The 12,159-nt window shown below is 46.5% G+C and overlaps 2 protein-coding genes across 6 annotated transcripts in view; both read right to left on the bottom strand.

Moving 5' to 3' along the window:
• LOC107392335 (Fc receptor-like protein 5) overlaps positions 1-1,087 on the bottom strand; it is a 5,197-nt gene extending 4,110 nt beyond the window's left edge. For 4 of the 5 annotated variants that reach the window (XR_011520804.1, XR_011520803.1, XM_054743983.2 and 1 more), the window contains exons 1-2: positions 961-1,087; positions 866-892 (exon numbers count right to left, since the gene is read on the bottom strand). Coding sequence is in view for 2 of the 5 variants with exons in the window: in XM_054743983.2 (XP_054599958.2) it covers positions 866-892; positions 961-1,018 (85 nt within the window). In the remaining 3 variants the exon portion in view is untranslated. Of the gene's footprint in view, positions 1-170; positions 255-865; positions 893-960 lie in introns of all 5 variants that reach the window. The other variant, XM_070552019.1, reaches the window with a different exon arrangement.
• A 228-nt stretch (positions 1,088-1,315) lies between these two features.
• On the bottom strand, positions 1,316-9,525 carry tmc8 (transmembrane channel-like 8). The gene is made up of 16 exons (XM_015970061.3): positions 9,371-9,525; positions 8,624-8,861; positions 7,672-7,820; positions 7,466-7,594; positions 7,320-7,372; positions 7,104-7,243; positions 6,881-7,028; positions 6,653-6,814; positions 6,420-6,574; positions 3,758-3,824; positions 3,569-3,681; positions 3,303-3,489; positions 2,983-3,125; positions 1,912-2,055; positions 1,758-1,836; positions 1,316-1,578 (listed from the first exon to the last, which is right to left on the bottom strand). The coding sequence occupies exons 1-16, from the start codon at positions 9,411-9,413 to the stop codon at positions 1,441-1,443; spliced, it is 2,088 nt and encodes a 695-aa protein (XP_015825547.3). The 5' UTR covers positions 9,414-9,525; the 3' UTR covers positions 1,316-1,440.
• Between the last annotated feature and the right edge of the window lie 2,634 nt (positions 9,526-12,159).

Raw genomic sequence — 12,159 nt, 5'->3', positions numbered from 1 at the left:
AGGACCTAGTGAGGTCAGACGATACCAGCTGTCTCCATCAGCTACAGGCAATGTGAGCGTCACCACCATCGCCATGAAGCACTCAGTGTCAGGGTCAAAGGTCAAAGGTAAGCGTAACTGTCCCTCACATTTACAGTGTTGGTGAGATCCAGCAGCAGCTGAACACGTACCTCATCAGAACCGCAGAGCTACAGGTACCTGTGTGATGGGTTCTGCCTCGTGAACTCATTTCCACTGATGAAGCTGAATTCCACCTGAGCAAAACAAGACGACGGGGTCATGATGTAATTGGCCAAAGGGCAACTGTGCACGCTCCAGGGCAGCACGGGGGGGAAATATCAGAGTGTGTGTCGCCAAAAGCCTTTCAGGGCTTCTGCATCATCACACAAAACAGGTCCTTACAACAGCCAGCATACATCAGCTTGGAGATGGTGCACATCTGACCGCCTGCAGGCCTCTTCTGCAGACAACGGAACAGGCCTGCAGCGACGTTCAGGTGACATCAGTGCTGGGATGGTTGTGATACGTAGGAGGTCTTTTCCCCAGACGGCGGGATCCACGAGTCCACTTATGCACACAATGTTCTGTGTTTACGGTGTTGTGTGCTATTTAACACCGAGTAGGTCTCTTTGCTTCGGAATAAAGACTACAGTGTTTCCTATAAAGTGGACTGGTCTGCCCCTGATCTGAGTGTGTCTGCATAGGATGCAGGTACGTGCCGGTTAGTCATCAGTTACAGTTAGACAGTATTGTTGGGTTTGACAGCTTTAGTTCTGGCCCAATGAGCCGAGCTGAGCAAAGGGTTAGAGTTCAAGCAGCGACTGTAAATAACTAGCAGAACACCATATCTGAAGAAGCAACTTACTGATCTCAGAGAGCAAACATGCCAGAGCTGGAAAATAACAAACATGAAAGGTTTTTAGATGAGTGTCAAAAATTAATTAAACTCTCTTAACTCACCTAAAATCATCACCAAATTAAAGTGTGCCAGATCTTCATCACAGGGCTTTGGATGCATCCTCTGGTGTGTGGGTGTGTGTGTGTGTGTGTGTGTGGGTCTGTGTGTGGGGGGACTGAGTCATGTGCTGTTGCACATATGTTGTGAGCAGATAGCATGACAGCGCACGTTCATCTATGACCTCACACACATGCAGACTCAGAAAAGTGTTTTTGTCACAAAGACTTTAATAAAAACAGCAGAATGACGTTAAAAGTCTCTTCAGGTGTGAAGCGGACCTGCTACTGACACACACCTGTGTTAAAGATGTCAGGAGTTCATTACATAGACATTAATGAGCAGACATTCGCTGTTTGTGCACAAAAACATTCAAGGGCTCAAGCTCAGCTGGCTGTAGAAAGCCTTCCAGCACCAGCAAAAGGAAAACACGTCTCTGCTCGTCAATGCGTCGTTCACCAGTCCTGTTGTCCAACACGAGGACGTTAACCAGCTGTTTCCTGTGAAGGACGTGCTTCTGGCGCGTGTTGGTCCCTGGTAGCACCACGGCCTCTGCTGGCATTCCTTCCACTTCTCAGCATTGTGGCGTGCTGCTTCACCAGGAAGCGTTTATCCGAGCTGATCTGCAGCAGAAACAGAAAAAATGTTGTCCCTCATATTTTCAGCTTCATGAGTCTTTTTTATTTTTAGACCAAAATAAAGTCACAGAAATACGATAAATTTATTTCTAATGATTTTCCTACATTTCCAGTAGTAAACAGTCCATGATCTTCTTTTCTAAGACAGTTGTGTGATGTCTCACCATGACCAGCATGTCCTTTAGTCTTTCAATGGCTTTCTGATTGGCTCGTCTTCTTGACACATACGAGGTTAAGAAGATGCTGAGAACCCATATGTTTCATATTTAAACAACCAATCAGGATGCTTCGCGGGTGTTTTTGGGATGGGATACTCACATCTCAGCTAGGATGAGAGGCAGGGCAAAGGCCGCCGAGGACAGGAAGTGCAGAGCGACCTGGGCTGAGCTGGGGAGACTTTTTACACACGACTCGGTCACATTAAACAGTGTTTGTCCCTTTTCCAAGGGCCCACAGGGAAACCTGCAGCAGCAGAAATGCATGGATGGATGGATGGATGGATGGACGGATGGACACATGGATGGACACATGGATGGACACATGGATGGATGGATGGATGGATGGATGGATGGATAGATGGACACATGGAAGGATGGATGGATGGATGGACACATGGATGGACACATGGATGGACACATGGATGGATGGATGGATGGATGGACACATGGATGGACACATGGATGGACACATGGATGGACACATGGATGGATGGATGGATGGATGGATGGATGGATAGATGGACACATGGAAGGATGGATGGATGGATGGACACATGGATGGACACATGGATGGACACATGGGAGGATGGATGGATGGATGGATGGATGGATGGATGGATGGATGGATGGACACATGGATGGACACATGGATGGACACATGGATGGATGGATGGATGGACACATGGATGGATGGATGGATGGATGGATGGATAGATGGACACATGGATGGATGGATGGATGGATGGATGGATGGACACATGGATGGATGGATGGATGGATGGACACATGGATGGATGGATGGACACATGGATGGATGAATGGATGGATGGACACATGGATGGATGGATGGACACATGGATGGATGGATGGATGGATGGACACATGGATGGATGGATGGACACATGATGGATGGATGGACACATGAATGGATGGATGGACACATGGATGGACACATGGATGGATGGATGGATGGATGGATGGATGGACACATGAATGGATGGATGGACACATGAATGGATGGATGGACACATGGATGGATGGATGGATGGATGGATGGATGGATGGATGGACACATGAATGGATGGACACATGAATGGATGGATGAAACATCTAAATGTGACAATAAAACCCAACAATGAAGGCTTTACAGAAGAGTGACAGAACTCAGTACCTGTCTTCAACTTGGTAGAAATCAAAGATGAGGGCGGCTGCAGCCATGAGGAGCCCCAGTAGCAACATGAAGTGGAACAGAACGGAGGAGCTGGAGGCTCGAAACATCTGCTGCTCCGCCACACAACACCGCAGGATGCCGAACTGGAGATGCACAGACAGACACGTGAACCAGAACATCATTGGTGCTTTCCAGGTGGTCTGACTCTGTCCCACACACCCCACCCTCTGGTGGAGCAGCTCAAAGCTCTGAGAGTGCCTGGAGGTGTCCACATGGTTTCCACACTAACAGCAGAAGATCAGAAAAAATGCTGGAAAAACCTTTTTAATGTAGAAGGTGGCCATCAGTGTGGCGGTTCCGATCAGAGGCAGCAGAGGGCAGTAGTGCACTCCCACCCAGGTCACCGTCTGAATGTAGACCAGGTCCAGCACATTCAAGGGGATTAGGAATCGTTGTTTCCCTGACAGCCGAGCCAGCAGAGATGCTGGGTACTTCTCCTGCAGAAGCCTGCCAGCGTAAGGACAAAGATCAGAAACTCTGTTCATCACTGAAACCCAAAGATGCTGTTGGTCCGAGCCAAACCCACTTCCTGGGGTAGCTCAGGAGAAAGGTGCTGCAGAAGGTGGTGAGGAAGTTGAAGACACACAGCTTGTACATCTCTCTGCCAAACTGGTTTTCCCTGCAGTGAGAATTCTGTTTCTGAAAAACAAACAAAGAGAACGTTTGGAAGTGTTCTTATGGAGAAAAACAGCGTTTATGGTTGAACACCGCTCACACTGAGGTCCGATCTTAGGACAGAAACCAAGTAGATCCCCAGGGAGGACAACTTCAAGAAGATGCTCCTAAAAAGAACAAAAACAAGAGTAAATTTGCCCGTTTTACATCACAACAATAAAGAAAAACAAATGCATTCAACAGGGAATCAGAAAGCAGCAGCTTCTCCAGCCCGTCATGCTTTCATCACCTCACGCATGCATGCACACTAACCCAGTCACAAATTCACCCCCATCTTTCAACTCAAATTCTTTTATGTACATTTTCTTTTTCATTGTGCAATATTTGGACTTTGCTTCATTTCTTCATCGAGACCATTCCATAAGGTTACTGCACAAAATGATGAGCACATGCTTTTAGGAGTGTTGTAACTTTAAACTTAACCTTATGCCAAATCCATAAATTTCATAATTGAGATTTTATAAAAAGTTGATTTGTTTGCATTACCCAACATTATAAATTATCTTTTTTGCAAATCTTTGTGGAGAACTTTTATTTCCCCAGACAGCTCAGTAATCTCAGATGGGTTCTTAAGTCATCGCTTTGGGATCAGCTTAATTTGACACAAACGTGGCAAGCACACGTTCTTGACAATCCTTGTCATCGTGAGCATAATAAAGAGTAGAAATAAAAATTAACGACGTGTGTTAAAGGAAGGGGGGGTTACCTTGTAAAGGAGAAGTGCTCGCTGACACATGTAGACAGATTTCAGAACAATATATGAGGTATTTTGTGTGTTGGTGGCCCTGATCCTCAGGCTACCAACACAGATACTCTCCACACCTCAGCTGCACCTAGAAATCCTTCCATGAAGGTTATGAACAGAATCGGTGACCAAGGGCAGCCTTGGTGGAGTCCACCTCTCACTGGGAACGAGCCCGACTTACAGCAGACCAGGCTCTGGCACTGGTTGTAGGGATCCAACAGCCCGTATCAGAGGGCCTGGTACCCCATACTTGCAATGTACCCCCAGAGGGTAATCTTAACTATGGTTAGGAGTCACATAATCCACTGATAGTTTTCCAGGTCATCCATCTCCTGGATGACTAGAACTTCAGCTTGCTCTAGGGCATGGACATAGCTATGGGGGGTAAGGGGGGGACATACCCCCCCCCCCCCCCCCACACACACACACTTTTTCCAAAGTCCATTTTTGTCTTCTGCACTTTTTACCATCCAAAACCAACATTACGCTGTATTAAACACACTGGTGGAGCTCTGGGACCAGGTGGAAAACAACCAAGTGTGTTGAAGCCTGTTTCCCATCAGAACCGTCCAGAAGCTCATCTATTGGCTCTGCTGATGCTTGCTCACGTGTGATTGGCCGTTCCTGCCACCTGTGAACTTGACAGTTCTGCATTGCTGACATTGCATAAAACTTTCTAGGCTGCAGTGTTATACACATTTTTGTATACTTACTGTAAAGACCCCCCAGTCCTCATACCAGTTATGTCCCGTCCACTTCCCAAGTCAAACAACGTCAATGCTCTGGGGTACCATTCAGCTGTATTACTACCTGGCAGATGTCCATGTGGACTGTGTTTAAACCCTGCTCATCCGGCTATGTCTACATTTTTAATAGACCGTGTTCGTGTCTGTCTCTGTAGTGGCTTCTCATGTCTTCTATGGACGAAGCGGATATAATGGCCGGTTTTTCATTCTTGTTCTTCTGATGAAACGCTTCCTTGTTCGCTAATGCACACCCTTAGATACAAAGATGTAGTCACTTGTTGCTCCGAGGACGGCAGCTCCTGCTCCATGGGTGCCCGGCTCTCTGCCGCGGTTTCCATCCCACAGACTATCACGTCATTCATTCCGGAATATTGATCCAACTCACTGACTCTGCTTTCCAAAAACGCTATCCTTTTGTCCTTTTCTTCAAGTCGTCCTCTAAGGTCTTTCATCTCACCCAGGATCACTTTTGTTGTTTGGAGATTTTGAAATTTCTTCTGACACGAAGTTAAGTGACTTCCTTTTCTCATCCAACTCACCTTCATTAACAGCATTTCTTTTTGGAGGCATATTGCGTCAGTCTCACCTCTTCTGCAGACGATTGTCCATTTTACTGCTTAGCACCCAACCTAGTGGTCTGCCTGGGTGACGATGGCACAGGCCTGGTGGTTGATGATGAAGTCAGGTTGCCAGGGCTTGTTGGTAGATGGTGAAGCCAGATGATAATGCCTAATGGTGGATGGAGTAGCCTGGCAGCCGGGCGTGGTGGTAGATGGTGCTACCAGATAGTTAGGCTTGGTAATGGATGATGAAGCCAGACATCAAAGCCTGATGATGGGGCTCTCCAAGGGGCCAGCAGATGTCCTCACAAAGATGATTCCCTGAGTGGTAAATGTTTGGAGGCTATAGTGTCTTGGCCCGGGCTTGTTCTGATGGTTAGCCTGAAGCCTGAGCCTGGCCTAGTGGATGATGTGGCACCTGAAGGCTGGAGCCTGACCTGGCCTAGTGGATGATGTGGCACCTGAAGGCTGGAGCCTGACCTGGCCTAGTGGATGATGTGGCACCTGAAGCCTAAAGCCTGAGCCTGGCCTAGTGGATGATGTGGTGCCTGAAGGCTGGAGCCAGACCTGGCCTAGTGGATGATGTGGCTAGGTAGATTGGCTTTGCTCTGCTGCTTCTCAGCTCTTCTAAATCTGTTTTCTTCCTCTTACCTCACAAGTGTTGTGTTGACTTGAACAGTCAAGGAGTAGTCTTCATAGGACGAGATCTTAGAGAAGATGTGAGGAAGGAGCAGGTTCACAAATGTAATGGTGATGGGAGGAAGATACTGTAGGAGCAGTCTGGCCAACCAGGAGCTGTTTCCACTCTGGAAAAAAAAAAAGCTCACAGTTATTCTTTAACAAATAAAAAGCATTCAGCCAAGTCCTCGGGAGCCAGTCGTTACCGTTGTGAGGGACGTCGTGGAGAACCAGATGAGGCCAAAAGCTCCAGCCAGCAGAGATAAAACCAGCAGGTTGAGGATGAATCTGAGCAGGTAGAGACTCACCTTCTGTCCAAGTGTCCTCTGAGCTTTACGCAAGGAGAAGCTCTGCTCCTCCAGGAACAGCTGGAGGTTTCAGAGCAAGTTTTACAACAGTTGAAACCGGACACAGAGCCTCATCTGCCTGCTCACCTTGAGGTCGTTTCTTATGAAGCTGTGCTTCAGAGCAGCAGCTGAAGCATCCTGGATGTTGAAGTCCCACCCACAGAAGATCTTAAAGCTCACGTTCACGCTGGAACGCTTCCTGAGCATCCAGGTGTGCTTGTAGCCGACCACTGTCCTGTGTCAGGTGAGCAAATGTAAGAGAAACCACAGACAGCGGTACTCCAAATGATCAGGCCTACGAGTCGTCAACCTGCGAACCACCATGATGAGACTGAGGAGGAAGACGGAGAGGATGCCAGCCACGTACAGCAAAGGGGTGTTCAGGCAGGCCAGTCTCAAAGAGCCTTGTGTGTAGAAGCCCCAGAACACAGGAGAACGGTGCAGAAATCCCTGTAAGAAACCAGAACGGTCACACACACCACTCGTATGGAAAACTTTCATCTCTTTTAAACGGACAAACTCGTACCGTTCCAAGGAAGACGTCCAAAATGGAGTCCGTTTCATTAAACATCAAACTTTCTGTAAAATATCCAGCAATGTTTATTTTGGAGCTTCAGAACCATTCAGACAAACTCGACTCCTGTTGAAGTCACTTTTCTGCATCTTACTCACTGATGTTTTGGCCGTAACCCAGAGCAGGTCCCAGGATGAACCCCCCGATGAGAGCGCAGTGCAGCAGGTTTAAGTAAACCAGATATCTGAGGAAAACAAAATAGGACTTCACTCCCACTCCAAACCTCCCTGCAGAAGACGGACCAAGGTCAGAAAGTCAGGGAGCTGTCAGCACAGCTTACAACAGGTGCACAAGTCTGAGTTACCTTGGAGTTTGTGGAGTGTGTGTCGCCACGGCAACAGGCTGGCCACCACCTCTCCCATCTGATTCCAAACCCTTTTCCCGTTGATGCTCTGGCTCCGCCTCCAGGACTCCCAGAAACCGATGTTGCTGATCTGCATCTTCCTCCTTTCTCTGGTGTGTAACAGGTAACAGGTGTGTTATTCACTCAGGACAGGTCCGTTTATGGAGCCTCCCACGTGCTGCATAACACCCAACACCAATTTAATCACCCACTTGTGTTGGAAAATAATTAGTTGAAACCTGAGGAAGTAGAACAGACAAGAAAAGAGGAGAGGAACTGATGGAGCAAGAAGGAGGAGGCTTGAGGAGGAAAAGCAGGAAGAATCTGCTGCAGCCTCAGAGGACACACTAGAAGCTGCATGTGGGGTTTGAAGTGTGGACCGCTGCGTTTGTTAAAAGATTTGTGACACAATAAAGACGATCGCTGTCAAAAGGTTTGGTTGCTTATCCTGTTTGAAAGCATTTTCATGTAAGTGATTTAAGCTCGTTGGACATGCCGACCTCCCTCGCTGGCTTCTACCATCACCTGCTGTGTTCAAGGAAACTTCCATCAGAGTCGCTTCCTGGTCTCAGCCTGTCGCAAAAATCGAATCCTGGATATTCAGAGAAAGTTTATGGAACCGTTGTGTTTCCTAAAGCTGCTGTAAACCCTCCCCAGAGCATCAGACAATGCAAATTAGCATTTTCTTTGATACCTTTTAAATGTCATTTATGTTGATTATGAACAGTTTGGGGCCAAAAACCGACCCTTGAGGAACACCACAGTTACATCCCGGTAAGCTGATTTATATTCACCCATTAAACGGTTGTCTGTTTCTTTATGTGACCAAATATCCAGGCAGATGCTCTAATTCAGAAACAGGAAAAAGAAAATCTTCAGATAGCATGAACCTTTGCATGAAGACATTTCTGACCTGGTTCCTCTCTTCCCCTGCATGCACATGGCTAGGTTTCTGAGTGACTGCAGAGTCTTCTTGTCTCTGGGTTCTTTGGGCAGGAGCCCGTGGTTAAAGTCCTCCACCGACCCAGGAGCACCCTCGCAGGCCTCAGGGGCGTCCACAGCACCATGTCTGCTGGGCAGCAGGTCAGATATCTCTGTCTGGTAGATCTCGTGGTCTGACTCTGAGGACAGGGTGGAACGAGTGCTCTCCTCTGCAATGACAGTTAGACGTCATACAGTGTTTTGCTTTAACAGAAGACAAAGAGGGTGTTTTGTTCTAAAGAACAAGCTACTTGTCTCTTGGAAAAGAACACGGTACTGTGTTAAACAGTTAATTATTATTAATGGAACGGTCTGTTTAGATGAGTACAAGGTGGAGATGTTTGACCATGATGCTGTGTGCCATGGCAGAGGAATGATCACTCATCATGAGCACAAACGTCTCGCTACTCTGAAGTACGGAGGAGGAATGTTGATGATTTTGCTGCATGAATGTCTCTGTCAACCAACACTTTTTAAACATAAACACACAAAACAGTTTTCTGAATTATGTCAGACCGACATAATCGAACTCAGCTGAAAGCAACACAACCCTCGTGCACTTGTGCACACCAAAAATGACATCCTGTGGACAAAAAGGCTCGAGATCTACAAACATTTGCAGAAAATACAAGTTGTTGTTTTACTATCAAACGAAAAATATGTTTAAAAAGTCGTTTACCTGATAAGAGTCTCACAAATGTAGGATTTTTCTGGTCCTCCATCCCCCGTGCTTCCTCTGGTTGACGCTTTAGAACCAACACACCTCACTCACTCCTGAAAGTTCAAGCTACGGACAGTAAGATGCTACTTCCGCGACGAGCACCCTACCCATCCTCTCACTGCCTGACTGGAGGCATCGTGTGGAAGTGAAAAGGGCCAATCAGCCTTCTGTCAGTATGTAGCAGGTGGAGCAGTTGCCTCATCGGTCCAGACTGAGACAAAATGTGACTTACAGGAAGTCACATGACAGGATGCAGAAGCTAGAGTTGGTTAGGTTGGGGACAACATTGCTAGATGACAACACGCTCACATGGAGTGGGTCAGGAAGATGATTAGTTTTGATTCATGTTTTGTTTAGATGTACACACTTGCATCTGTAAAATTGTGAAATCCAAAAAAGATCGGATTTCACACTAATTATTCAGTAGCAGTTTGATGTCAGTGTTTTCTCAGGAATTCATTTCCTTTGGGTCTAAAACTGGAGCTAATGCTGTCATGATGGGCGTTGGTTTTCTGAGCCACACGCAGAATCAGCCCAGGACCCAGGGGAGGAGGTCGAACACGTTTATCACAATTTACCTAAAAGAACAGTAAAGAGCTGCTGATCTGATTCCCTGCAGTGTTTCTGGCTTTGAGACGCATCTAAGGCGGGGGTTTGTGGAGATCAGGTGAGTGGCTCAGGTGAGAGACTGGCCGCAGGTAGGCGGGTGCAGGTGGGCTGCTGACAGAAGGACGTGAAGGCAGACGGAGTTTCCAGAAGTTATGGAGGAATCAGATGAGCGGTGAGAATAAAACTGGGAGGTGCAGGAAAACAAGTTAATAGGCAAACTTCCAAAATACTTGACCAAGCTCACAAAGGTTTCTGTTGCTGGAATCCACCAAAGGAGTGTAACCATCCAGCAGGGTGACGTCGTCCTGCTGCTCCCTTCATCCCAGGAAACACTCCAGGGTTGGGCAGGTTTGGCATTCCAAATGGAGACTAATTATTGCACAAGTAGTCACTAATGGGCTTGTCGGGAGGCAAGAGCGTCTACCCAGGAAAGGTTTCACCATTTCACCAAGATAATGTAGCAAGAAAGCTTTTTGCACCCACTCAGTCCACCGCAAAGACGTCTGAGGCTTCCAGTCCACATCTTTTACAGAGAAAATGAAAGCGCCACATCATCTTAGGCCGTTTCATCACTGTTGGTTGCAGTTCTGAAGCTTTTAACTAGTGCATTTAAGCATGCTAATGTATGCTAGCAGAGGAGCTTTAATTCCACGTCCTGCCTTCAACTCTTCAGAGTCACTGTGTGAAACTAAACTAGTGCAGAGTTACAGCAGTTGCGGTTATCAGCTTTGTTAACCATTTTTCTGAAGAAACATTCACATTAAAATGAGCAAAGATTCGTCCGTTAATACACAAAAAGGACTTAAGGAGTGAAAACCCTTCAGCTAATGTGTCCTTCATGCCGTTCAAGAGTGTTTCAACACCTTTTGCAGCTTTAAAATGTTCCTCTGTGGAAAAAATGTGTTTTGGTGTTCTAACCCAAACCAACACGTTGTGTCATGAGGTTACGCTGATGGGGCTTAGAACGCCCACTGCTTCTTGTTTTATATAGCTCAGTTTACAGTATTTATGGGTGTTATAACAGGTTTCCGGCTCTGTCTCCACGTGTGGGTGACAGAGCCTCGTTGCTGTCCATTGTGTTTTAGTATTTGTTCTTCTTAGGGAGCTTAAATGGAGCTAAGTTGAGGTCAAGGTTATCAAAGTTGTGGCCTGGGGCCGTTTGTGGCCATCAGAGTCATTATTCTAGAAAATCTCCAGCAGCCCGTTGAGGCAGATCAACATTCTTTTTGACATTTTATGTTCAGATTTTTCCCAAAAGGTTTTTGAGAAAAGCACAAAAATAAAATTTCCGTAAAATAATTGTTGTATTTTTTAATACAAATATTACACTTTGGACGCCCACACGGACTTTTTTTTGACAACGCTCGTCTTGAACAGTTTGGAGACCCCTGGCTTAGATTATAGTACCTTTAGGTTTACAGTGACCAGCCTATGTACATTTTAGTACACGGGGACATATACACTGCAGTGAGAAAGTAGTACAAACTGTACCTAAGAGGGGGAGTAATACTTCTTTTGTTCCCTTATTTTTAACTGTGCAATCTATCTCCTAAAACATATCAAACTTCTTAAAACTGAACATTTTTAGTTACTTCCTTTTCAACAGTTGTCAGTTTTTCCCGTTTTTACAAAGACATGAGTGAAAGGGTCAGGTGGACATGTAGTGATCATACTTGGTGATTAAACTCCGCCCTCGTGGTCTCGCGTCGTTCATGACATCGTTTTCCACGCCCTGGGCCAGGGTCGGTTTCCAGCATGTTTACCCTACTTCAACTCACCTGATTTCAATCAGCTGGTGACTAACAGCTTCTGCAGCGCCGTATGAGCTGCTGCAGGTGATTCAACCACTGATTCTAGTGTGTCGGAGCAGAGGAACCACTGAAACGTGCTGGATACTGGCCCTGCCCATGGCCCTGATGACCAAAGCCCGAGTTCACGAACACGACCCAAACAAAAGAACAAAAAAGTTTAGCAGCGAATCAGACCGAACCAAGTGGGTAGAATCTGCGGGGGTCACGTTTACATTACGTTATTGTGAGTTAAAGATGTCGCCAGTTGGTGGGATGAGAAAAACTAAAATAGCATCTCAGAATAAAATAAATGTATTTGAAATCCGAATAAAAGTGTAAGGTTTAGGT

Source organism: Nothobranchius furzeri, chromosome 6 (assembly GCF_043380555.1).
Source record: "Nothobranchius furzeri strain GRZ-AD chromosome 6, NfurGRZ-RIMD1, whole genome shotgun sequence".
Taxonomy (NCBI): domain Eukaryota; kingdom Metazoa; phylum Chordata; class Actinopteri; order Cyprinodontiformes; family Nothobranchiidae; genus Nothobranchius; species Nothobranchius furzeri.
The sequence above is the reverse complement of the archived record's forward strand: the minus strand, read 5'-3'. Positions and strand labels throughout refer to the sequence as shown.

What these genes read in the sequence shown, in the direction of transcription:
- tmc8 (XM_015970061.3), bottom strand. Translation starts at nt 9,413, where the DNA reads ATGGAGGACCAGAAAAATCCTACATTTGTGAGACTCTTATCAG. An exon ending in TCCTAAGATCGGACCTCAGT is followed by an intron (nt 3,682 to 3,757) that starts GTGAGCGGTGTT and finishes TTTGTTTTTCAG; the next exon opens with AAACAGAATTCTCACTGCAG. An exon ending in CTCCTGAGCTACCCCAGGAA is followed by an intron (nt 3,490 to 3,568) that starts GTGGGTTTGGCT and finishes TTACGCTGGCAG; the next exon opens with GCTTCTGCAGGAGAAGTACC.